This window comes from Tamandua tetradactyla, chromosome 1 (genome assembly GCF_023851605.1).
Source record: "Tamandua tetradactyla isolate mTamTet1 chromosome 1, mTamTet1.pri, whole genome shotgun sequence".
Lineage (NCBI taxonomy): Eukaryota > Metazoa > Chordata > Mammalia > Pilosa > Myrmecophagidae > Tamandua > Tamandua tetradactyla.
Window position 1 is genome coordinate 60,462,138 of NC_135327.1, and position 26,940 is coordinate 60,489,077.

The 26,940-nt window shown below is 39.7% G+C and overlaps 1 protein-coding gene across 8 annotated transcripts in view; it reads right to left on the reverse strand.

Moving 5' to 3' along the window:
- DIDO1 (death inducer-obliterator 1) overlaps positions 1–26,940 on the reverse strand; it is a 58,539-nt gene that overhangs the window by 14,340 nt on the left and 17,259 nt on the right. For 5 of the 8 annotated variants that reach the window (XM_077117353.1, XM_077117403.1, XM_077117374.1 and 2 more), the window contains exons 2-14: positions 22,683–22,885; positions 21,373–21,484; positions 19,537–20,380; positions 18,461–18,782; positions 16,075–16,287; positions 14,699–14,909; positions 4,293–4,767; positions 3,989–4,148; positions 2,718–2,834; positions 2,481–2,585; positions 1,980–2,118; positions 1,190–1,724; positions 481–634 (exon numbers count right to left, since the gene is read on the reverse strand). In XM_077117353.1, coding sequence (XP_076973468.1) covers positions 481–634; positions 1,190–1,724; positions 1,980–2,118; positions 2,481–2,585; positions 2,718–2,834; positions 3,989–4,148; positions 4,293–4,767; positions 14,699–14,909; positions 16,075–16,287; positions 18,461–18,782; positions 19,537–20,378 — 3,273 coding nt within the window. In that variant the 5' untranslated portion in view covers positions 20,379–20,380; positions 21,373–21,484; positions 22,683–22,885. Of the gene's footprint in view, positions 1–480; positions 635–1,189; positions 1,725–1,979; positions 2,119–2,480; positions 2,586–2,717; positions 2,835–3,988; positions 4,149–4,292; positions 4,768–14,698; positions 14,910–16,074; positions 16,288–18,460; positions 18,783–19,536; positions 20,381–21,372; positions 21,485–22,682; positions 22,886–23,555; positions 23,683–23,724; positions 26,478–26,940 lie in introns of those variants that run through there. The other 3 variants (XM_077117363.1, XM_077117407.1, XM_077117385.1) reach the window with 3 other exon arrangements.

Sequence of the window (26,940 nt, forward strand, 5' to 3'; positions counted from 1 at the left end):
CTGCCAAATGAGATTTTCTTTAGAAAGGACTGCTCAACACTTTTATGTTACCTTTAAAGGAATAGAGTCATATAGTAATGACTCAAATCCTAACCCAAAATGACTTACAGCCTCTTGTTAAGGTATTTTTAAATCCTAGTGCTGTTTGCATTAATTATGAAAAATAAGGGTTGCCTGCCATGGTGGCTATATACGCATACCATGCCTGAGGCCAAGTACACCTCTCCCCCACCCCCCAAACACCCACGCCAGATAGAGGGAGGAGGAAAAAGGATTTGGGCTTTCTCACAGTTAAGTGCAAGACTGACTTCTCAAACAACTTGACCTCCTTATTCATTGCATTAGCCTCCACCTTGCTTTTAGAGGTGCTGCACTTTCCAGACACTCCCTGAAGCATGCTAGGTATATGATTCTAATGTGTTGTTGGAACACTCCTGGTGCACGTGCACGCACACATTAAGACATGTTCTTGGGTCTAACCTCACTGAGATAATCAAAACACCCAGAGACAGGATATGCCTTTGTGACAAATTTCGCTACGCTCTGCATGTTAATAAATCCTTTCCAAATGGTGCTGAGTCGAGACAAAAACAGGGTCGTATCTCCTTCTGGAGGGGAACGTGACTCTGAGATGCTGTAAAACAAAACCATAGAAAATAAATAAATCTCTACTTCTCTCTGTAAAATGAGAATTTTAAAAGTATTAAGACTTTCTATATTAAAAGCAAAGTGAATTCTGCACATTTTTATAGTATATTTTCTCTAATTAACTACTTTAATCACAATTATATGAACATTCAGGCCAAAGAAAAATAAAGTGAAAAGGAAATAAAACCAGGTCAGAAACACAAATCTCAGTTTTCAAGACTTTTACCTCTAAAATGATAATTATGTCTTATAAAACTAAGCCTCTCAGGGTGCATGAGTGGTTCAGTGGCAGAATGCTCACCTTTCAAGTAGGAGACCCAGGTTCGATTCCTGGATCATGCACCCCCAAAACAAAACAAAACAAAAACAAAAAAACAAAAAAAAACCCAACCAAACGTCTTTTTTCTTTTTTAAATTATTAAAGTTGTATTTCTGGATAAATTTCAGCACAGAAATATTAATCACTAATTATTTTTCTTTTTGTTAATCTACAAGCTATAAAACGTGCTTGGCTTGTTCAGACTGTATCCAAAGTATGCACCTGATATTTGGGGATGGTGGAAGTGACAAGTATCTTGGATCAGGTGAAGATGATGGTTTAGCCAGGATGGACTTGGGCACCGTAATAGAAGTCAGGGCAGGCTTCAGAACGTCCTGTCGGGTTTCTGCCACATGGGTGCTGTCCACAGAGCTGCTGGTGGGGCGGGCTGCTGTGGAGGCTGCGCCTGAGGCACTGGGTGCAGTCCTGGGGTCCCTGCCAGACACTGTGACCGTGGTGAGTATGCCGCCCCCACAGGAGGTTGAGTAGGGAGGGAGCTCTTCCAAGAGGGAGGGCTCAGGGTTGCTGTTTCCTGGGGGAACAGGGAAGTAATTTCTCCCCAGGTTCAGATGAGATGCACTTTCCAGTTCTGATTCAGAAGCAATTTCAGGTACTGTTTCTGACATCACTTCCTCAGCTGCATTAGGAACAGGCTCAGTGAGAGAGCCATCATACTTGGATTTTGAGTCTTCTTTCTTAGCAGAAGATGACAACTTTTGTTTTTTGGGGGCTGGTTCATCTTCTGATGGAATCTGACCTGAAGAATAAGAGGAAAAATTTATTAAGGTATCTGAACAGTACATCTTGCCCGTGAATAGATACTTATCTTACAAGAATAAAATAAACAAATACTTTAAAGATAGGGGCTAACTTTTTAAACTCCAGAAAAAACTGCTCTAGCCATTTATTTTGTTTAAACTTGGGTCCACCACCAATTTGAAGGTTCAGTGATTTTAACCAAAATCAAGTTTAGTCTCATCTTCAAAAGTTTCACCTCCTAAATCATGCTTACCTGTACAAATTTTACAATTTAGATCAAAAAGATGTGCACGGTGCTGGCTTGTTGTGTCTTTCAACATACTGCTAAAGACATCAAGAAGAGGTGCACTACTACTTTTTTCAGGTATAGTTCGAACTGATTCTTGTTGTTCCTAAAAGGGGGAAATAAAACAGGGTGGGTCATTTCTTTTCCAAATTAACAATACACATGTTTAAAAAAAAAATAAGTTAAATAACTCATGCAACTAAGAACCACTGGATAGGGCGGGCCATGGTGGCTCAGCAAGCAGACTTCTCGCCTGCCATGCTGGAAACCCAGGTTCGATTCCTGATGCCTGCCCATGTAAAAAAAAAAAAAAAAAAAAGAGCCACTGGATACAAGTACTTAAGAAATTACACAATTATATATACCTATCATAAACAGTGTCTTCCCCAATAATTTAGGCACCCCAAATATTTGAAATGGTTAAATTTTAGTCTATACTTCTGAACACTTAAAATCTCAAATGCTTACATCTGAATCTGATACTGGTGGAGAATCTTCCATATCCGGAATGGTTTCCTGTTTAATGGCAGTCTTCTTACTTTCATTATGCAATTTAGTTCTGGATTCCATCACCTAAAATCAAAGAGAGAAAAGCCAATTTAAACCTTGTTTCCTAGGACAGCAGATCATTCACACAGGCTTATTATTTCTGGAAGAGTGAAGTATCTAGCACCTCAGGATGCCTCATTTTCTACGCATACTCACAGATTTTGCTGGTCTCTCTTTCCACATGGAGAGCTCTTTAGAGACAAGTTCTTCTGGCTTCATTCTCACAAGTTTTGCTAAAGAGATTTCTTCACGTAGGACACGATGGAAGAGTCCCTATAACAAACAACTTTCATTCACTCACTTGCAAATATCTGAGCACCTGTGAGATCTGAGATACTAGGGAAGAAAATTAAGCTGCACAATGCAGCCCCTGCCCTGGGCTTAGCTGGTGTGTGGCCATGACCACCAGGACACAGACCCTTGGACTTCATGGCTCCCAGGTCTATGCCATGCCCTTCATGGCAACATTCCCATTCTCATCACAGCCTGTTGAGAGTAAACGCCAGTCTCTGCCAACTGTATTAACACCTGCGGCAAACCCAGAAAAGGTTAAGTACTAGGACCATGTAGCAGATTTCAAGGCCCACAGTGCACTGACGCTACTAAAAAAGAGGTCTTCTCAGGAAACACAAAATTCTGCACACCATTTGGAATACAAGTAAAAAATGTCCAGTGTTGGGAATAGAGGTAGAAAGAAATCACTTGTGCTAGTGGTCATTAATAACAGAATGATAGAAAGTGAGACTATTTGATATTTACCCTAAAATGTTGATAAGAAATGACTGCCAAGAAGAAACTGTCACCCTGGCATGCCAAGAAAGGCATTGAGGAGGGGCTGGAGCAGCTCCGCCACACTGGTTATGTGACACAAAGCAAGCAGCCAAACCGTCTATCATCCCTAATGTCCATTGCGATCAAATGGAGAATAGCTCTGCCTACTCCACCCCATCTGTGAGGAGTGAGTTACCACACACCCACTGCTGTGAGCAGCACCCATTCAAATGGGAGCACTGCGGAAAGTGTTTACTATTATTACTTCTTATTGATCTCAAGGAGGCCCAAGTTGGGGAAAGGTAAGAAAATAAAGGCAGCAAAAGCTGTAGAATGTAAGCAGCACCCCAGATGAGGATAAAGAATCTGAACTATATTCTGGAGACGACAGGGAGCCAATGAAGTGACTGGAATTTTATAGCAAATAAAACTGGTGAAACAAAAGATGGGACTGCAAGGCAAACTGGTCAGATCACCGAAAGAACTCAAATACCAACAACACATGGGCATATGACAAGTGTTGCAGAGGATGGAAAAATGTTTTAGTTTTCCCTGAAAGGATTTAGTCTCCAAACACAATGCTTAGTTATTATTGGGAGCTGAAAGAAACTAGATAATTCTCTAGCAAGTCTATTTCTGTATCAGGAATCACTCACCTGATTTTTAGGGTCCTTGAGGTTGAACATGATGCTGCGGTATTTACTCTTATAGCGATTATCTGTAACTTGAAACAAGTTAAACATCTCCTTCTCAATGTGGAGGGCAATCTTTCCCACTTCATTTTCTGTCATGATCAAGTCGTCACTGTCATTGACTCTACACAGAATAAGAACAACTACATAAACCACTCCACCTGCATATATTAAATGTCTTAAGCACCAGGGCAATCTTGAAACTACCACTTTAAATGGAAAAGCCTCGACTTTAATAAGAGGTAAGAAATAAAGTAAAACAGCCCACCTTTTCCACAAAATCTCTTTTAAAGAACGTCGGATATTTTGCCGAATTTGTGAATTTGGCTGTGACAGGGCAGGATTGGTGGCCATGAGCCGTCCTGGGGCTGGAGCAGCTGTAGGGATAGAAGCAGCCGTCGGCTTTCTGAGTGCTCCACCCAAAGCAGAAGAGCTGGGTAATTTCTTAGAAGCAGATGCTGCAGTGACAGGTGTCAGTCCTGACTGTTTAGCAGTTGAAGTACTGCCAGACGGAGGGGCTGAGAGCCATGGTCTCTTGGGTATTGAACCCCTGAAACCTGAGGGTGACTTTTTAATGGTCTGTTTAGGTGCTGACACATTAGCAAAAGAAGGTGACTTCTTTGGAACTAGATTTCTGGGCAAGGAAGGTTGTTTGTTGACAATAGAGCCCGAAGGAACCATTTTTTTGCAGGCTGTGACAGTGGCTGCCATCTTCTCCTCCGCTCTTTTGTCTTCCTTCATGGCTACAAAGGAAACAAAATGAATTGTTAAACTGATACAGTTCACTCTCAAACTGGGCAAAAACTTATTCATTATTACTGTATGCACTAAATTTAGAGAAAAGGAAGGACTTTAAAAAATAATAGTCGTTAAACTCAGGAAAGCAGTGTGGTTAGGAGCTGTCAGTAATGTTTATGATAGTAATTACCCTTTAACTCTTCCAGAACGAAAAACACTTTTACATTAAAACAACGCTTTACTTCAACCAAAAAACTCTGCTAGATTAGCAGATTTAAATGATTAGCTGCCTTACCTGAATTTCACATTATCCAAAATTAAGCTAGCCTTAGAACAGCACTTTCGTTAGAATTCAAATGCCATTTTAAACGCAAAACCATTCCAAGAAATGATTGGGCAGATTCTCTTTAAATGCAAACTCAAAATCCCTGATAGGGGAAGCAAGGGTAGTTCAGTGGTAGAATTCTCACCTGCCATGTAGGAGACCCGATTTGATTCCTGGCCTGTGCAGTCCCCCCTTCCCACTCCAAATTCAACAAATGGTGCTGCGATAACAGGATAGTCACACGGAAAAAGTATGACATGAGACCCCCACCATATGACATACCAAAAAAAAAAAAAAAAAATCCTCTGATGGAGCCCATAGGGCCTCCAAAGGACCCTGTAATGCCTTAGCTCTTCACGTAAATGCAGAGTCACAGCTGTGAACTAGATTATTCACTTGAAAAAGATGCCATTTAGAAAAAATGAGTAAGCTGAATTAACCACATGGGAAAATCCATCCTATCTTTACCCTAAAAATTAGATGCAATTATAAAGTGGTCCTGTTACAGAAGTGTTCCCAATTATAACCCTCAATTCGATTCATGGGGTCGGACATGTATTAAACTAGTGCTTTCAATCCAAATGAGGAGTCAACAAAAGCTAAAAAAAAGCACATAAAACCCCTCAAGGTGCACAAGAACCTTTATAATGCCAGCATGTTAAAAAACACAAAAGACATGCTGAAAAACCAATTAAAGCACAATCCTCTATTTGGCCATCAGAATGAGGTCTTCAGGAACCACGGAAGACCACACCCAGATATGCACTGCAACCCTATGACCCTAGCCAGTGACTGACCATAGCAGAGTCACTGAGGCATGCAGAGGCTTGGATGCAGAACAATTATAGTGCTCCTTTAGGCATGCCTTGCAAAAAGACTGGGATAGAGGCGACTTTCTGGCAAGGCCCCCAGAACTGCCTTGGCGGTGGATGCAGTCATCTTGTGCTAGGCCAATCCCGGGGGCCTCCAGAGCTACCACAGGAAGCTATCAAATCCCACAAGGAGGGACAAACTGGGAATTGGCCTTGCCTGGGCATGCCCTCCTCTCAAAACACCTCCTGCAAACTGTAAAAACTCCCCAGCATCTAAATGGGGGAACATCTTCCAACAGATGTTTCAGTGATCCCTTCAATTTTACCCAGGGAATAAACAACATTACTGCTCCTCCCACCATTGTTCAACTGTTTCCAATAAACCCAGGAGGAGGTATGAAAGCAAGGGAAGATGTTACTACTTTTCCTACATTTAAAGCCTCACCAACAGAGCCCGCCCAGAGGTATTCACTGTTCAGTAGACCTCTTAAAGCCATACCAGCTCTTCCCAAATGCAGCCACTTTCTGAGATTGGTGGCCCTGCATTCTCCAATAGCCTGTAACAACGGCACTGCATGTGCTAAGTTCATTCTGACTTACACACTAACTGGCACTAAAAGCCTAGGGCTTTAAGTTTTTTTACTTTATACTATAAAGTTCCTTAATTTTACAAACTTTGCCAACAATACTATTTAGATAACAAACTTAGAAATGTAAGAAGTACTTCAGGCATGATTTTGACTTTAAAAGTTTTCATATTTTGCCTTTAATAGAATTGTTTTAATGGTAATAATTAACTGAAAAGGGAAACCCTCTATTTTCATCTCACAAAGCCCTCCAATTTCATGTTTCCAGGTTGCCCCTGGCTAAAGGTGGCTTGCTCATTGGACCCCTATGCTTTGCAGGATTTTCAGCCGCAAGCAATCAAGGGTTTTCAAGACCCCAGCCCCCCCCCCCCCCCAAAAGCAGCAGGCTCAGTCTACAACTGCCTCAGTGGTCATCATGAAAAACTTCATTCTTTTGGGAGCTAGATTTTTAAATAAATTGCATTAAAAAGCAATGATAAGGTCTAACAAAATAAAACACAGGCACACTAGGAACAAAGAAAAAACCAATTTTTACTACCCAGAAAACTATTTCTACATGTATTATTTCATCAGATCAAGTTTAAATACCTAAGGAGTTACCACACCTTAGTATTCAAAATTGTTTTTTCAGTTAACTCAACTAGCAAAAATCACAGCATCTAACTCGAAGTACTGTCACACTTGAGGTTCAACAACTGAGAACACTTTTCTCGGGGAAGGGGGTGGGAATGGGAGCAAGGAAAAAATAGGTCTTAAGCATGAGGATCAAGCGCTGGAAGACAAAGCCTAAGGCCCTCTGACATTGAGCAGACAACACTGTGAGTCAACACAGGTTTGCAGAGGCCTGTAACCCTGACTGCCAGCTGGGAAGGCAGCTGCTGGTCATCATGACAGGAATGAGCCTGTCACGATTAAAACTGAGACCTAAAGCCAGTTCAGTCACTGACTTTTTGAAATATAAACTGTGCTGAGAATATTTTAAGAGTTTTAAAGAAATCTTAAAAAGGCTGTCCTAATGTGTTTCCATGAACTACAATGAAACACCTCAATCGTAACATATAGAACACCTGCAAGATGACTTGTTTCAGGTTGTAAATTCGCATTAACTTCAAAAGCCTCCAATTTCTAATCTTTAGATTAAGGAGTGTCCACCCAAGATTAATATTCCTAATGGCTGACGAGTTTCTTCAATTTAATCAACCTACTTCCCCCTTTAATTCAGGAAAATCAAAGTTAAGAGATATTTAGGCTATTCCAATACACGAGATTAAAATTACTTATTACCAAAAAAATGAATAGTAAATGAATGTACCCTACTAAAATAGCAGTTACAGTAAGGTATTTTGTAACATTAGCTGCTTCTGCCCTTTTAAAGTGAGTCGTCATTATCCTTGACCTACACTCAGTTTATAAAAGTGCAATTAGGTAAATAATTGTTTGGTAAAATGTTCTTAAATTGTGGATTTCAATGGCAAGTTACTTTAAATGTTCTTCTTTCAAAGTAAAATCCTATCCTCCAATTGCTACGTTCCTGCCCCCTTCACACTATGCTGGGCCTGGGTGAGGTGGGCAGTGTTGATGGTGGAATGTGGACTATCACTGACAATGACCTAAAACATCTCCTTGAGCCATTCAATTTGAAAGTTCATCTATGTTCATATTTAACTTTGTCATGTTGTGTATAAATGCATAGAAGGGTAAGGAATAACTGAGCAACCAAACAGAAAAAAAGCTATTTCAGAGAATAGAGGCCATCACCCCTCGCGCCCCCCCCTCCCCCAGACTACCAACATGGGTTTGGAATGCTCTTCAGGGTATGACAAAGGCTGCTGCGTGTGGTTAGCTCCCAGCTGGCCCGTGACAGTATTATACTGGTAGCATGAAGCACTAAAATGACTGTCAAAGACAACGAGGTATGATACATAAATTACCCAACAAATCTACCCATGGTACTGGATGAAGGAGGCAACCCATTGGGAGTGTGCCCCGTTTGTGCCATTCTCTGCTCAAGCCTCCTTTAGCTTCCACAGGTGCATCATTGGGGTCTGCAGGGGGAGGAAAAATGATGCCCCGACTCCAGGCACAGGAACTGACCCTGGGGAGCCAACTCCAATTACTAGGTACTGGAGTAAAAGCTGCCACAATGGGCAAGGCTACTGCCCCCAATTAAATTGTTTCTGCAGAGTCTAGCCGCTTGCTTATCATGGAAAACAGGTTGTTGGTGCTAAGCCTAGAAGTGAGCAGGAGGCCCTGCACAGGGATTACAGGCACTCTCTATTTGGCTTATTTCCCAATAAGCATGAAATGAAGCAATCTGTCCCACTTGCAGGCCAGCTGGGGCGCTAAAGCATCACCGGATGGCACTGGTGGGCCGGGCCTAAGGGGAGAAAAGGAGACAAAAATCTATGTCTCTGCAAAGCAACTTTGCTGAATATAACTTGGGTAGAACCTTGCAACTGCCTGCTAGCTCCCAAATAAATGTGACAGCAAGGTGGTTAAAACAAGGAACACAAGGGGTTTGCAGTAGCCATAACCAGACCCACCCACAGATACTGGGCTCTTAATGATTGCTCCCACCAGAGCTCTCCTCACAGGCAAATGAACTGGTAGACAAGTATTTAGGGTTACTGTAGTTGGTTTTATACCTTTTGGTCCCTCCAAAACAACAAAGGAGATAAATTATCTTATAACCTCCAGATGTGAAACTTTCAGTTGCAGAGATGCCTAAGGTGGGCCCACTGTCTAATGAATCTGTGAGCAATTAGAAGGAAAAATTAGAATTTTCAAAATTAGCAATAATTGTCTGTAAAAATCCAAAGAAATCAAATGAAAAATGAGTCTCTAGTGTGAAAATTAATGAATCTGGACACTTACTTTCTTCAATGTGTGTACATACTAACTTGTAAAAGCCAAGTAATTGTAGATCCTCAATAAGAATGAGTATGAGCTCTTCGGCAGAGATGTTCACAATAAGTTGGTCACTTTTAGGGCAGTGTGACTTATCTAGGGGACATGGGCATCTTAACTTCCTATTGTCAGTAATCTCTAACCCACACCAATTTCCCATCATGTTTTGACTCTGGTTATCAAATAAGACCAAGTCAACTTCACAGCTTTATGTATTTCCTATAATATGAACTTGCAAACCAGAATTCCAAAGAGATACTGTGGAGGAACTGTGGAAGAAAATTCCGTTTGCTGTGACATCAGCTCTATTTCCAGCTCTCAGTATGACACGTGTACAATAAGGCTTCCCATTTCAATCCTGCTTCTTCACTGTCAACATTTTTCCTGATGTGAAAAATCACAGTGCCAGCCAGTAGCAAGAGAAAAAAAAACTTAGGCTTTTGCTCCTTTCAATAGTCAAATATTTTCAAATAAATTATTCTTTTAAAAGTACAAATCAATGATTGCTTTTATACCATAAAACAAAACATGGATAACTCCCATATAAGGAAGCACTGATGCTCCTCAGAGTGGGTTATGTAGTGAGTACAACTGTACATCTGCAATTGAGCTGTCCTTCATTTCTCAGTTTGTTTCATATATAGTATTTTAAAGTTAAACTAAAAGCTGACTCTTCTTGGGCTGGCATCCATAATATATAAAGAGCTGGTTCCATTCCTACTTGATGTGAACCACTGAGGTGAAAGGATGCGGGCAGCATGGGAAGCCAGGAGTTTTGCTGCTCATGCCCCTGCATCTGGAGTTTCTGTCATCTGGCCCAGCTGCAGGTGTCCCAGTGTGGCTGCCAGAACCAAGTTTCATTTAGGGAACCGCTGCTTTCCTGGGATCTCCCAAGCAGGTAACAAGCACTCTGATTAACAAGGTTTGACTTAACCAGCAGTATTTGCTTGTGCTAAAATTGTTTACTTTGTAAACGAACATGATAGGGACATGGTAAAAGAGTCTATTTACCTTCCCAGTCCCAATGGTCCAACTCTGCAAAAGGACCCGAACTGAAATGCACCAGGCAGACACAGTTAAGGAGTATGCAGCCAATTACCTTGTTTTCGCTTCTTGCTGAACTCCTCCAGGTTCATGGTAAATTAAAGTTGCCCCAACCTTTATTCAAATGATTTAAATTCATTTAAATAAACGAAGGTGGCAAAAAGCACTTATTGGTCTTCTATGTTTGCTTCTCTAATTTTTAGAAGCTAAGAATGTACATGTTGATGTGTTACAGAAAAAAAAGGGATTAAGTATTTCACAATTTTATGCAAATATATTTGAAACTTGTTACCGTGTCGGAGATATTATAGCAGGCTTCTTCTGTGACCACCTTTGGACTCTAATTGACATCGATAACACCATCAAAGGAAATGTCCTATAGCATTAATCTTGAAAGAATATTAGAGTAGATCCTTATTTCCACCAGGTTACATGTAGTTCACTGAAGAGCAGGTGACCTGAGCAGGACCAATTCCTACTGGCCACTAACACCTTGCCAGGTGGCCAAAGCACCAGGACCAAGAGGACAGTTCAGGGACAGGCCTGAGCCAGAACCTTGGCCAGTGAGGCAGTGACCTCACCTCACATGTGGAATTCTATACAGGTGTGAAGACCTTCTCTGATTTTCTGGACAGTGGGCCATTTGAGCTCATAAAAAGTAAAACATTTCAAAATACATAAAGATGCCCTTACTGACACCCAAGAAAATTTCAGCTGTAGGGACAAATCGAAAAATCAGTTGTCAATCTAAATCCTTTACCAGTATAGTTAATGAAGGTCTGTCTAAGTGCACAACTTTTGATTTTCCTCTAGTGGGGGCGGAGGTGAAGAAGACTGGTTCAAATGTATCAAACCTAACATGTGGCTCATCTCCAACCTCATTTTGATTACTACTGACAACTCCAGAACAGACAGACACAAATGGCTTATACAATTAATTTAGCAAATCCCTCCCCAGCTTTAATAATCTAGTATCCCTACATATTTTATTATAGGAAGTTTATCTTATGCCTTCAGTGAACTATGCTTCTGGAGATATTCTCGGTGCCATCAGTCATCTTTCTGGGGACCTGTATTTCACTCGATCCATTTTTATCACATTACTGGACCATGTGGAATGCACAATTGAACTAAGGGTACATCTTGGTAAGATGCATAACCCTCTGGATTTGGGTTGAGAGACTGTTATGGTTTTCCATTTTAATTCCCAAAGCTAGGTGGCAAACTGTAGAAATTAAACTTCTCAAGTCAAAATTTGTTCAAATCCCCAGTGCTTTAAGTCGCCTAATGAGCCACTTACGGAGTCTAAAATACTAGGGAAGGAAGTGTACCCATGAATATAAATCCCCAAATCCCGCTTCAAAATTCTAACAAATCAGGGACATTTTGCAAACAAATTTTCAGCCCTCTTTATGCCTTGACAATAATGAGAGGTGAACAGTAGAAATAAGAGAAAAAAATAATGGAAGAAACAGGATCTAAAAACACAGAAGTAACATCATAATCTTGGGGGGAAATAAAATGCAAATTGTTTCCATTAAGCTAAAGATAACTGTACAGAAGAAAATCTCACATCAATTTTTAAAAACTAATCAGAGGAACAATTAAGATCATGTTTAATTACATCATCTTAAAAACATTAACAATCTATTGATACTTTAATGGATCATACATTCTCCTCAAGAGAACAGTAGGGATAAGCTTCTGTGCATAGAAAGATCTTTCCCGCTCAACAGATTTCTCCCCCACATATATTTGCTGAAAAGTTGTACCTGTATCCACAACCCAAAGTCAGCACACTAATGACTTGGGAAGGAAAGGAAATCTAGAGCATTTCCACAGGGCAGAAGCCAGCAGCAGCATTTCGGATAATTGCTGGATGTTGTCACAAAGTGTGCACGGAGTCGAAGGTAGATTAACTCATGAGAACACTGACTTGAAAAGCTCCTCATAAGAACTGTTCCATTGTCAGCTTCAGGCCACATCTTGTCCCCCATCTCCCTGGAAAGCCCATCTCGTAGCCGACCAGGGAGGCAGGGAAAGGGCTCCTGGTGGGGACGCAGAGTTCTGGTGAGCTCCATGCATTGCACCTCTGCCTCCTGGACCCACTGGGGCCCAGAGAACATTCCCTGCTACTGCAAAAGTGAAAGTGAAGTGACAGTTTGGGGAAAGAGGGATAGATGTGGTAACTGCCTGCACCAACGCTGATTTCAGATTTTACCAATGATCCTACTCTCCTTTCAATCATCTTTTGGGAAGATGACATGTCAGGGATAAAAAGAAACCACTAGAAGCAACTAAAAAGTTTTTCCCTTATGCATGTTATAAATTTTGGATATCCATCAATTTTGAGCTACAGATGTGCTGGGAAGTTAAGTTAATCATTAATTTCTCCCAACTTTCTGTCAACTGAGGCAAATCAGCTTCAGTGGAAAGATGAGGTGTTGGAAGTGAAGAAAAAGGGAAAAGGTGGAAAAGGTCTAAGAAACACCATCTATAAGTGGAGAACCCGAGCGTCTCATTGACTGCCCCCAACCCCTTCCATCCCTCCCTTACCCTCAAACATTGGGGCAGGTAGGGAGGAGTAAGAATTTGAGGGTTACAAGGATTAGAGCCCATTCTGTCTCATACTCCCCACCACCATTTCCCTACTCCAATGCAGGTAGCCTCTTGAGACTCCCTAGTGGGGGGTTTCAGGACAGCTTTCCAATTCTGACAGATACAGACTGAAATGAACTGAATTGAAATTAATCACCCAATTATCTGTATTGAGGTTATATTTCCAGTTTAGCTTTCCTTTATTGTATGTGCCTATAGCCACCTTAAAACATTTTCAGCACAGTATTAAAGTGTCTGCTTCCCAGCCATTTACAGATGGGTGATGTTTATTTTTTTAAGTATCCCTCTTACTTCTACAAAGGTGCTAATTTTTGTAGAGGCACTGTAATTTGATGAAAATTTGAGACTTGAAATTCTAGGCTCAAAGAAGTTAAGGTGTAGAGACCTGTTACATGGAATTGGTTAATTCTAATATTTACAATGTACTTCTAAAATCTGAAACTCTGAAAATATTCCAGTATTGCTGTGCAATTTACTTGTGATTCCATTTCTTAAGTCTTGGCGCTGTTAACATTTTCACAAGGAGTATTTAGTGACAAATATTTTCAATCACACTCGTTCTAGAACGTGCCCTCCCATGAATGAGTTGTTAAAAGGCTGACTAGAGGCTGCAGTGCACTTTCATGACACTGAAATTTAGGGCTAACCTTTTTGGTGCTTTAAAAATATGGCACCAAACGCACTGTAGACTGCACAGAAAATGAAATGAAAATAATCTTAACAATAGAATAAGATGTGCCTTAGAGATCTAAGTTAAATTTCTAAAAATTTAACTTTGGAGATTTAGGCTGAGAAGCTGGAACAAACAAATGATTCAAGTGACATCTAACCTGGGATTTAAAACATCAGAAATATCTTAGTTTCTCCCAATAACTTGAAATTGGGGGTAGTCTAAGCACTTAAGAGGGAGGGTAAGGTAGCCAGTTACACCTAAAATATCAAGCCTCACCTCTGGGAAGGACATTAATAGTGTAGAACACACATCATACTCACTCATCTTGGTACTTATTAAGCAGGAGTAAATGGGCCTTCAAAAGTTGAATGGGTGTTTATGCAGTACGTATGTAGTACATGAATTGGACATGAAAAAATGCCCATCTGTCCATTCGAAAACAAATTTAACTCCTGAAAATCACGCATAAACTGAGTATCACATTCAAAACTGACAGAAAGTGATTTTCACAACATACAAAAGAACTGATGATTATATGGGCTAAAAAGCAGATAATGTGGGAAAACTGCTAAAGCTAACAGGGCTGTAATAAAACTATCATGTTTGGACAATGATGAGTGCTTAGCAGTGTATCTATTAAATCCGATTTTGTTTTGAAGATAATATAAATACTTACCAGAGCCTGGTAATGAAAAATAAAGAAACCAAACATCAAGGTAAAGCATTCAGCAATGAGATTTGTACAACTTTTTGAAAACACTGACGAGAAGTCACAACAGACTAAGGATGTATTTATAGGGCCTCAGGAGGCATCTCAGATATGGGTATCTTTTTCACCATGAGTGCATCAAGAGTTTACGACCAGAATAAAAACACAGTTAAAATTCCAAATCCTGGACAGACCAAAGTGGATGGCTATCCAGACAGAATGGAAAGGGTCCATGAGGCTAGCCCCTAGGTCATACATACATTTATACAACAGTGATGGCGAAAGAGCAGCAGTCTTTTCTGGCTTTACTGCATTGTAATTGTGATCGCTTGCCCAAGATGGTGTGCTGCTTTCAGAAGTTGTTTCTTTAAGTGCTTCATTCCTAGAAGGTGCCACCAAAGTCTTCTTCACAATGTTTTCTTTTTTGTCTGGAGCTGGTTTCTTGTGCATAGAAGAAATTTTAATGCCCGCCTGGATAATCAGTAAAATCATTAAGGTGGTCAGAAATTATACTTTAACTTCATTTCACCTCACACTAAGGGCAATGACATGATCTGGCTCTTGAGTCATTTAAGGCCCCCATCCTGACCCAACACTGTGCTTTGCCAAGCAGCATCTGACCTCATTAGCACACCCAGCAAGCCTTAGGGTCTCCACTCTCTGAGTGATGTGAAGGGGCTTAATATATGACAGTTGTAAACCTGTCCAAGTGCAAGGCTGCTAGGGCAGCCACTTGTGCCAGGCAATAAAATAAGAGAGCACGAGTGTGAAGACAATCTTAATGCCTGAAATGGGGGTAAGAGTGATTGTGGAAAAAAGACAGGGGCATAAATGGTATTTTGGCATCAGCAATTGAAAATGTAGAAACTTAGGGATGGTGGCAAGGACCCAGGGTTCTCTTGGCATCTTCATTCTCTTACTGTATATGTAGTAGTAACTGCTTCCATGGCACTATGATTCAAAATTAGCAGTCTCAAAAATTAAGTCATCTAAAGTCTAGAAGAGCATTAAAAAATAATAAAGATCCCTCCACCCCCACAAACAATGCCAGTTATACTCTGCTTGTCACATATGTAATGTAATGGAGGTGGAAGGCGGTCAAGTGAACCTGAACTAAGACTCTAGGAAGGATCTTCAAGCGTAGGACAAGTCTGTGATGTTTAAAAAAATCCCTGGAGTCCTTCCCAAGGACACACAGGTAAAAAACAAGACAATATCGAGAACTAAGTTTTAGAAATTTAGCACATATAACTTTTGCTCAGGACCCTACTTTTCCTCCCTGCCCATCTACCCTGTAAGTATACTTTTCACATGAAGCACAATGATTAACAACTCTTCCTGACAAGACTATGTATTATTTATCGAAATATTCTATTTTGCATGCAGCATTGTCTGTATTTGCTTTACTGAATTTATATTAATCCCTCAGCTAGAGGGAGAGAAAAGAAAACATTAAAACAATATATGCTGCTTATTTGTATTTCTGATAAGAAAGTCGGTGGACAAGAGTGAAGGCAAAAATAAAGATGATACGATCTGCATTACATTTACACCTGATACCTACATTCTACTATAAATAAATGCTTTTTACATACATTCTTTTTTGCTTAAACTGGTTAAATGTTGGTTAACTTACCTGAATGCTACATTTTGGAAGACTGAGCTTTTCTGGTTTCATCTTGGCCTTTTCTTTAGGTTTTGGTTTTTGTTCTTTACCTGAACTTAGAAATTTCATGGTAGCTGCAGCATGCTTAAGAATGCAGTCACTGCTACAGTAAACCGAGTCAGGCTGCGCCACGCTAGAACACCCAGGGCCAATACATTTTGAGGCCCCGGGAGCCTCTATAACCTGCAGAATGAAACATGTGATTTCAAACAACGCACTTGCCATTTCTAGCAGTGAAAGTACTCTGTAAAATCACTACCTATGTACTGACATCACTGTTCTTAACCAAGAGGCACTAACAGTATTTTAATGTGATATATTTTGTCTGTTTATTCCAACGACATGATTATTTCCCCTGTGAAAAATGTTCATTCTTAACTGCCCTTTATGCCACCTGTGATGGGCAGAATTCTAAGGTGACCACAGTTTCCTGCCCACCCCGTTGTGCATATATCCAGTATTATCCCCTCCCCTTGAGTGTAAACAAGGCCTGGGAATATGGTAAGATTTCACACCCATGTTTAGGTTCCCTTATAAGGCAAAGGTACAAGGGTTATGCAGTTGTGGTTAAGCTTCCAGATGAGTTCATGTTCATCAAAGAGGCCTTAGAAGTGTGAGGGGGACAGGGCTTCTTGAAGAGAGAAGACTCCCTCTGTGGCTTTGAAGAAGTAAGCTACCATGTTGTGTGGGCCACATGGCTAAGATCTGAGGGCAAGACTACCAGATAAAATGCAGGACGCTAATTAAATCTCAATTTCTGGTAGACATGAATAAATTTTTAGTATAAGCATACTACAAAAATGACAAAGGACATACAAGTAACCTGAGGGAGTGTGGAATCAGATCTTTCCCCAGTGGAACCTCTGATAAGGCCACAGCTTGAGCCCTGGCAGACACATGAGGGCAGTGTTACTGCAGCCCAAGCAGAAAGAAGACTGGGCCAGACTCACAATCCACGGAATCTGTGAGCTAAGGAGAGTGTGTTGTGTGGCAGTGGTAATTTATTACACAGCAACAGTAAATGAATGTATCACATTATCAGAAGAGCTAAACTTGATTGATCCTTCTTACAATAATCTCTATTTTGATGGACAAGACTAAATACACACAAACATTTCTCCCAAATATACTCATGCAAAATTTTTTCTCAAATAGTTAAGGTAATTGTTTATCCTCCACAGGATCTAAGTTTTTCTTATAATACAATTTAGGTGTATATAGCCTCAAATACACTCACAATACAGACAAGAAATTAAGATAACATTTCTGTTAACTTCTATTAGTCTTCCTATTAGTAGTCAATATTACATTTTCCACTTAATGCTTCTATAATAAATTTATCTAAACAAACCCAGTCCTCACCGTACTTAATGGGCTCTGTGCTGATATGGGGCAAGAGTATTAAGGCCGAGATGCTTCTAAAACAGCCATCTCAGAGACGCCCACATGCCCAAGGTGTGCTGAGGGATGGGTGGATGGGCAGGTAGGTGGGGATCAGGCATCTCTACCAGGCCAGCTCAAAGAAGAAAGGCAGGCCCCCTGGAGGGAATACAGGCTCTGATCACATCTCCTCTCATGTGGACGGGAAAGGGAGAATCATAAGTGTAGGAGATGGTTCTCAACAGCAGACACTAAAGACACATAGAAAGCATGACAAAAAAATCACGCTATGAAGGAACATAAAAACCAGCTGTGAAGAAGAAATGAATAAGCGGAAGCTGTGAAAACAGAAAGGAGGTATAAGGACAAGCACGAGTGAACGTCAAGACTCTCACTGAGGGTCAGGTCAGTGGCAAATGGCCAGTCTCTCAGGTGCCTCTGCTGAGACTCCCATTCTCTCTGGCTGAAATGGCTTGGTTACCTCACATGTATCCATGCTATAAGCACCCCACAGTGCTTCTCCAAGTGAGACACTAGCTGTCTGAAAATGGTATTAGGCGGTATGAAGAAGCAAGTTTACTTCAATAACCTAATAAATAATTTTGTTATATACGCTGAAATATAACTAGCATCAGGCTCAAGATTTCATTAATATGAACACTTAAGGAGAGGTTAGTTTTCTAAAAATGAGTTCATTTAACAAAAAGTAAGTAAATAATAGCTTAGGAAACAGATACTGTTAAAAAAGAAAGTGACTGATGGTGCTATGCATAGGTCTGAAATGTGGAGGCTCATGCTGTAGGCCAGAAGCTTTTTGGCTAGAGTCCAGCCAGCCCAAGGACACAGCACCTTTGGCAGTGGAGACTTAACTTATTCTAAACAAAACAAACTCTTATAGTTCTGAGGTTTTATCAATAGAGTCTGAAATCCACAGGGATGACCTCTTCACATTTACCTCTGTAGGCAAAATACTTACAGGTTGAAATATCTTGAGTTTTTTCTTGCCACTTGGATGTGCGGCTTTCTCAATTCTACCCTTTATTCCTTGGTCTTCACTAGATTTTTGTTCAACTGTTCCTATACTTGTAAAATCTGTGCCATCAGCATTTCCATGGCTAAACTTAGCTTCCTGCTGATCTGTGTTTTCTGAATTAGCCTCATCCTGCACTTGCAGAATGGTACAATTGGGGCAGATATAATCTTCCCCATTTCTTTCCAAAAGCCTCCCTCGAGCCTCAGAAATGCCCACACAATCGCCGTGAAACCATTCTTCACATCGGTCACAGCAAATCATAAACCTGAAATTAGATAATAATAGTATTAGGAATGGAAGGTGAGAGCTAAAGAGCACAAACTCAATTTCAGTAATATCACTAAGTCAAATTGGTTTTAACTTTCTTATATGAAAAAAATGCAAAATATAAACATTTTGTTTATGCAAATATAAACAAAATAAAGAAGTCCCATTTTATTAATATTCAACCAAATTTGCTTCATCTTTTATATTGAATGGAACATTTTAAGAGTAAACTGTAGGCGCAGGACATTTCAACCCTAGGTACTTCAGTAAACACCTGTACAAAACAGCAATGATACCTTTATCCCACCTAATAAACCAAACAGTGGTTCCCTAATGCACCTGGCACCCAATCCTAGTCAAAAGCTCCAAGATGCCCCAAATGTCCACACTGCGGCCCAGTTAAATCCTGCCATGGCACTCTACTAAGACTCTACAGTGTATGTTACTGTCCAGTATGTGAGCCACAGTACCAGGCAGAGGGTATGACCGGTGCCGTGAGGATCGCACATCATTTCCTTTTCTGCCCATCACCTTGACTGAAAGCAGCTGCATGTGTCCACAGTGGACAGCATGGTCTGAGGCAGTCCTTAACGATGCGTTCTTTTTTGACACGGACATTTTATTTTTTACAACTAAAAAAGGTATTCACACAGTCCCACTTTTTAACTCTTTAAATAAAATGAATGGAAAATGTCTATATCACTTGGGGTTCCTGGAAGCTGGGGGCAGCCGCCCTCTTTTCAAGGACTCACCTGTTGTTATGAGGTTGCCGACAGAGGCAGTAAAGGGCGTTGGGGTCGTAGACCTCACAGTCGCGTCTATGTTTGATTGATTCTCCAGATTCTTCTTCTTGAATTCCCTCAGATGCCTTCCCTTCCAATATGCTTTCTCTATTATCTTTTGCTGCCTGAGACACAGCTGCCTGACCAGTCTCGGGTTCCTGCTTACCAGGCAGTGAGCTTTCCACAGAATTGCCTGCCTTGATATCAACAGTTTCTGTTAGATCCTCTTCACGACGTTTTTTCCTCAGGCGATTCTGTATACCTTTCAGAGGCCTATCAGTCGGCTCTTGTTCTCGCTTTCTCCGAAGGCGATTCTGAAGTTCTTTCAGAGTCAACCCATCGCTGTCACTGTCGGAGGCATCATCATCATCATCATCATCACCTCCTTTTGTCTTTTCAGAAGAGACTGGTTGTTCCTTAACACATGTGGAACAAGACTTTGGACCACTCTTAATTTCAGAGGTGCTTTCTACACTCCCTTCAGAGGCAGTTTCAACATCTGTAACTGGACAAGATGTTGGCTCACTGGAATCTTCAAGAGAGACAGAAACATTCTTTCTTCCTCTGCGTCTAACCGTTGTAAGAAACTCTTCCACTCTCTCAGTACGCTTTGGTTGCCTTCCACTGCGTCGCAAGGAGAGGCTTTGTTGCTGTTGCTGCGGTTGTTCCAGAGAATCGATTTCAGCATCTCCCGCGCTCTCTCGCTTAGCAATCGTGGTTCTTCGAAAACCCCATGTTTTCCTGAACTCCTTACTTGTGGGTTTGATGGTCTTAGGCATTTCATCATTGCTTGGACCTCCTTTATCATCCATACCTAATGGTAATATGAAATGAAATCATAGCTGATGTTAATGAGCTTATTATTATTAGTTTTTTTGGTGAATGACCAATAAATCACTGAGCTAAAAGATCACATAACCTTTACTCATACACAAGATGGACTATCACCTACACAAATGTAAATTTATGAATATGAATGTAATGGAACAATAGTCTACCTATGAAAAATGATGTTTTACATTAAGGCAAATAATTTTGACCACTGTTTCCCAAAAGTGTGGTACGTGAGATGATTCCAGGTGATTCGGGCAGAAAACTTAAAGTTTATTAGAAAACATACAGCTAGAAAATCAAATCTACAACTTCACCATTTTTCTTTCTGTTTAGGATAAGGCTTTATAACACATGTAGTATGGAAAAATATTACATAAGTAACAGAAGAAGTGGTACAAGAGCACAACCAAAACTGTGACAGTCAACCAGCTCTGTGTGCTGTGGTAGGTCACCCATGGTCATACATTTGTTGCCCGTGGCTGCGGAGATCAGGTTGGTTCCGACCACAGGGCACAGCGTTATTAACTATGCTAGTCCACAGCCTTGCTTTCAAGGTAAATGCATGCTTCTGTCTTGGGCTTTTGGAGACCTGTCCAACTACCTTGCTCGACCCAGCCTTTCAGCCACTCCACCCCCAGGTGTCTTGTCTTGCCCGGTCACAGTAGTTCAACTGCTGAACGAGTATCAAGTGACCCTGGAGGACACTAGATGGAGAGCAAACCACCCAGATTTCCTGATCCGTAAGACTGTGAGGGGTGAAACGGTCACTGTGTTAAGACGCTGAGGTTTTAAGGAAATTATTATAAAGCAACAGATAACTGGAACACTTAGAAAATACTGACTTGAGAAATAACTTTTAAGGTGTATTTCTTCTCTCTTTTTCTCTTTCTTTCTAACAGAGTATTAAAAGATGTTTTAGAAACCTTTACTCTCTTGTTTAAAATGACAAAACCTGAAAAAGACAGCGTATACCTTAAGAATTCTTTTCCAAGATGTCCAGGCTTCAATCACATTTAAACGCTAATAATGACGCTGAGTTTACACCATATTCCATCCTAGGAGAATGACTTGTATTGAATGAAACCTTAAAAAAAAGAAAATACACAAAATTCAAATCCACTTACAGCCTAAGTATTTTCTGTTCTGTTTTATGGTTGTTTTGTTTTTGCTTTCTACTAAACGCTGTCACTTCATATTTTCTTTACCAGCCCTGTATATGCTGCCTGGAAGCAACCACTTGCTCCCAGGTCACTTGGAAGCTTGAGGAAGTTGCCTGTGACAGCATCCACTGTTCTGGGATGAGAACCACATCACTTCTTTGGTCACCCGAGGTGACCCATCTCTGTCAAAGGGTGCAGCTGAAACTATTCAGGGTGGCCGACAACAATTTCACTGCCTGGTGCAGGTGGTGAGATGAGCTTACAGGAGCACTGTAGCTATGGCAACGATAGTTAAGTCAGGCAGTGTGGATTCTGCTCTAGCTGGGTGATCTTGAGCAAGTCACTACGAATATCCAATGAGGCAATGCTGATCTTTTCAAAAGGCTGAGAGCTTTGAATGTGATAAATAATATGAAAACCTCCTGAAAATAGACATGCTCTTTCCAAATACATGTGGTTAGAGCTGGTATACTAAACTGTATTACATGGCTTACAATTGTTTATTCATTCTTTCTATAGAAATTTTACTTTTAGGAAAACAACTGTCCCTACTTGCACAAAGCAACTTGCAGCAAATCTTTTACAACCATCTTGAAGAAAAAAGTTCTAATTTTCATACATGTTGAATATACACTAAAGATGCAGGTTGGAGAGGCCATGCTACTAATGGTTCTTAGCCTTGAGGGGCTCACATCAGCCTTCCCCAAAAATGCAAGTGAGTGCAGTCTCTCCACCTCAGAGGGCCAGCCCTGATGGGGGCCCCACAAGGTCTGGGAAAGAAACCCAATTCTCGCCTCAGTGGGAATGGCTTTCTGACAGAATCCTCTCCTCTGGAAAAAACAATTCTCAAAGAGAAAATGGGCAATGTAAATATATATACACATTAATAAAAGAAAATAATGAATGCAACTTAAATGAATAATGAATGCTTTGGATCAAATGTTAAGAAATGATAAAACATCCATCTTAAAACTTTAGGCTGAAGTTTAAATATTTAAAATAAAAACGAATCTTACATGATTATCACTTTTATAATGCCATTTTAGAAGAAGAAAATAGCTGTCGAACCTATTAACAAAATTAAAATTTTGTTTTTGTTGTTCAACATTACTGATACTTTACCTGTCCAACACACTGAAAACTTGGACACTTTTTTCCTTAATTCCTAAATACAACAAAAGTCCTGGCCGATGAAGTCATAGACGGCCAGGCCTCAAGACACTGCTGTTGTCAGTCACTGTTCACAAATAACAGGATTCGTACTTTCAAGAATAACTGGATTCGTATTTTCGATTATCGACAAACTGCTCGCATGGAGTAAGCTCCTAAAGAAAGTAAGAAAATGTTTTACAGATCTTAAACAACCAGAACTAAAACCACACATTGACAGATGCATACTATGTAAGCTACAAAGACATTGGGTAGACTAAAAAACAAGCAAACAAACAAAAAACACCCCTGTACTTCATTTAAACACAGTCTTCTTGTTTAAAGATGTTTACAAAGAACAGTAGATACTAGAGTACTAATAACATACTATAAAAGAAGAGGGTGAAGAACCCAGAAGAGGGAAGTCTTGGTTGGCACACTGGAAGTAGGCAGATATGAAAGCAGCCGGAAGTGTGCTTAGGCTTCAGTGAAGTGGAGAGGAAAACATTTTTTTTAGAAATCAGTAATTGATAATCTTTCCAATTATAACCCTGCTTCTGAGATGGACGCAGCACAATAAAATCTATCACAAAACACAGACACCTGAACAAAAGGTGAAAAAGCTCAACAGCAAAATAGCACATTATATACAAATGTTGTTACATAAAATACTGATGGAGACAGAGGGCCTTGAAAATAAAAAATATAGAAAACACTTGTTAATATGCCAGCGTTACTGTCCCCCCACACATATTTTTAGTAGTGCAGCTAGCTATTTTAATTTAAAACTGAGAAAATTTTTAGAAGACAATGTTTTTGATTATTAAACATCTGTGGTACACTTACGTGTATTTAAAAGCCATTTCTCTCTCTATACCCCCATTTAAATAGTCATGCCTAGTTTAACCCCTCACTGAAGATGCCCTTACTTTTACCTGGGTCCTTAATCTTTTCTAACCCTTTTACCATCCACCCCTCCAAGCCCCACTCTCCCAACCAGAGCCCCACATCTCACCTCCTCCTCCGCCTCACTCCAACTGCCTTCCCTCCAACTGCCTTCCCTCCAACTGCTGTCTCCACGGTGACCCCAAAACAAAGGGCACAAACATTCTGACTCAGTTCCTTTTAAAGAGACAGTGAACATGACATTTCAGCACTGACTTCTAATTCTCCAGTGTTCACTGAATGCCAAAAGACCTGAGCACAACCACACCATCTCTTTAATGTGCCAAACTTATCCTCCAAATGACTGTGGTAAGGTCAGAGACATCTCATAAGAAACTGGAAATAAACTTTACCTTCATATTTCACAACACCAAGCACTTATAAAAGCAAACAAATTAAAATGTTCTCAGGAATGGATAAGTCACTTTTTAAAATTAAATTTATATGCTAATCTGAAAAATAAATGTTCCTAGAGGTGTGTTCTGAATAAATAATCCAAAAGGGAAAGTGTAGTTATTTCTGTTAGTACAGATCAATTTAGGTAATTTGGTTCAATTATTGTGGCTGTTTATTAGAGCAAACTAAATAGGAAATACGGTCATAAAACTATGTGGTCACATCATATTAATATCAATTTATTACCCAGAAAGTAAAGGGAAGGTGGGCAAGCATACCTAAAAGAAGCAAATGGGGGTGGGGGGGAGATATATACGTCAACACTGAATATACTGAAATAATTTAAAATGATCTTTTCCTCATTTCTGAGTGCATTTTTTTTTTGCAAGCCCAAAAACATTCCCAGTTGCTAAATGTTTCACACTTGCTAAAACGGGAAGTAGGAATAATGCTATTAAACCTCAGGTTTTAAAAAGAATTATACAAGACAACATTTCCCAACTGCTTTCTTAACAGAAACTCAAGGTGACCAATTGGTAACCAAATGACTGAAAGAGTAATTTGAAAACAGGACATACAGCTGATCTCTAAGCTTCTTGAACCGGCAACTCTCAACCTCTTTTGTCTCCAGGCCCATTTACACTTAAAAATTGAGGGCCCCAAAGAGCTTTTGTTTATATGGGATCTATCTATCAATATTTCCAAATTAAAAATTTTAAAATATTTACCCATTTGAAAATAAATCCATTATATGTTAAACACTTTCTGTAATGAAAATAATATTTTCCAAAACACTAAGTGCTAAGACTGTCACTGCTTTAACATTTTTGCAAATCTCTAGCTTAATAGAAGATGGCTGGGTTTTCCTATCTACTTCTGCATTCAATCAGTTGCCACGTATTGTCTTGGTTGATATAAAGACTATCCTGCCTTAAAAAGACATGTCATTACAAAGTCTTAAGTATTGGGAAGTAGTGACGTCTACAAGGGCAGATACAAGTTTGCCCAAATTCCAAGTTTTTAATTGGAATTAAAAAAATTAAAAATCGGCACAATGAGAGTGCCAATTTTGTCATCAGAAACAAACAATGTTGGTTGCTTTTTTTTTTTTTTTTTTTGAGACACACACCATTCGTTTTCAAGAAAATAAGTGCCAAATTCTCAAGACTTAGCAACCATGTACAGGGTGTTACTTCAAAAGAATGGTACTGTAAGGAGAGGGTAGTTCAGTTCACAACTGAAACAATCATGCAAGTGTTCTTACTGGGGACACTGGTGGAGCACTTTTCTTGCCTTTGCCATTTTACCACACAGAATGTTAACAAGATTTATACTTAAGGACTGAGATTTAATAAAATTAGTAATTTTTACTGAGGTGCACAGCATACACTTGGAAGCCACTGACTTGCTTTGCTTTTGCTCCATCTGTGCAAACATCAACACGGTGAAAAAAGCAGTAAAGTTCCTACTTCCTATAAAAGTGTTTTGATCTTTTAGGACCTACAAGGGTTTTGGGGACTCCAGTCACCCACGGAACATACTTTGACAACTTCAGTAACATGCCATTTCTATTGGATTGAGAACACATTGGCTATGTACAATGCAATATAATACTTATCTATACTTGAGATACCAGAAGGGACTTAGAATGTTTTCTTCCACAAAACTGTTCTAAAACAACCTCCGAATTTTTTTTCAGCTTCCCCCACTCATCAGAATATTAAACTGCCAAAAGTAAATTGCCCAAAGGCAAAATACATTATTCATGTTCTTAAAAGTTAGTTATACATGACTTTACAACTATCATAAAACTGAAGGCTCAACTTCTACTATTCTAATATATTTACAGTGAATAATTTAGTAATTAATTTTTAAAACACTTTAAAATATGATACATAACCACAAAGACATTCCTATTTTCCCAGCATGGCAACCATGGGGATACAGCTATGGATTTTTACCAAGAAATTAAGAGACAAGTACATGTTCGCCCCACCTGTGGCAAAACACTGCGCTTCTTCAAACCTCAATTTCCCCCCCTGAAACAACAGTCAAAATCAGGAGCAAGGTAATAAACAAAATATAAATATAAAAAAATTAAAAATATAAAAAACCTAGATTAAAGAATTATAATTTTAAAACAATTTTATGGATGGTAATGATGGTAGCACAACATTGTGAACATAATTACTTAACAGCACTGAAACATATCTGAATGTGGTTAAAAGGGGAAATGTTATATTGCATATGTGGTAACAGGAACTTTTTTTTTTAAATCCATTAAACTGCACTATACTAACAGTGAATCCCAAGTTAAATCATGGACTATAGTCAATGGTACAATTATAAAAATGTGCTTTTGGGCGGCTCACAGTGGCTCAGCAGGCAGAATTCTCGCCTGCCATGCCGGAGACCTGGGTTAGATTCCTGGTGCCTGCCCATGCAAAAAAAAAAAAAAAAAAAAAAAAAGTGCTTTCATCAACTGTAACAAACGCACCACACCAATATAAGGTATTAATAGAACAGTATAGGGAAATCCTGTATTTTATGCATGATTTTTCTGTAAACCCACAATTTTGCTAATAAAAATTAAAGAACAAAACAAAACAAAAAAAGAATTTTAATCTGCCAGTCAGAAATTATATTCAAAGCTACAACAGAACATATAATTTTGGACTCTGTTAACTCAGAACTTTTCCCAGTGTCAACAAAGCTCAGCAGAAGTTAACACACATTTATATTTCTTATACGGGTCTTCTGTATTAGCAATTAATCTTTTGTGTTTGTTGATGAGGGAGACTGAGAAGATACTACAAGTTCTTTAAACTACTGACAGAAAGACAGTCTACCCAAGAAAAATACTCTTTTTACAATTAATTTTGATAATACA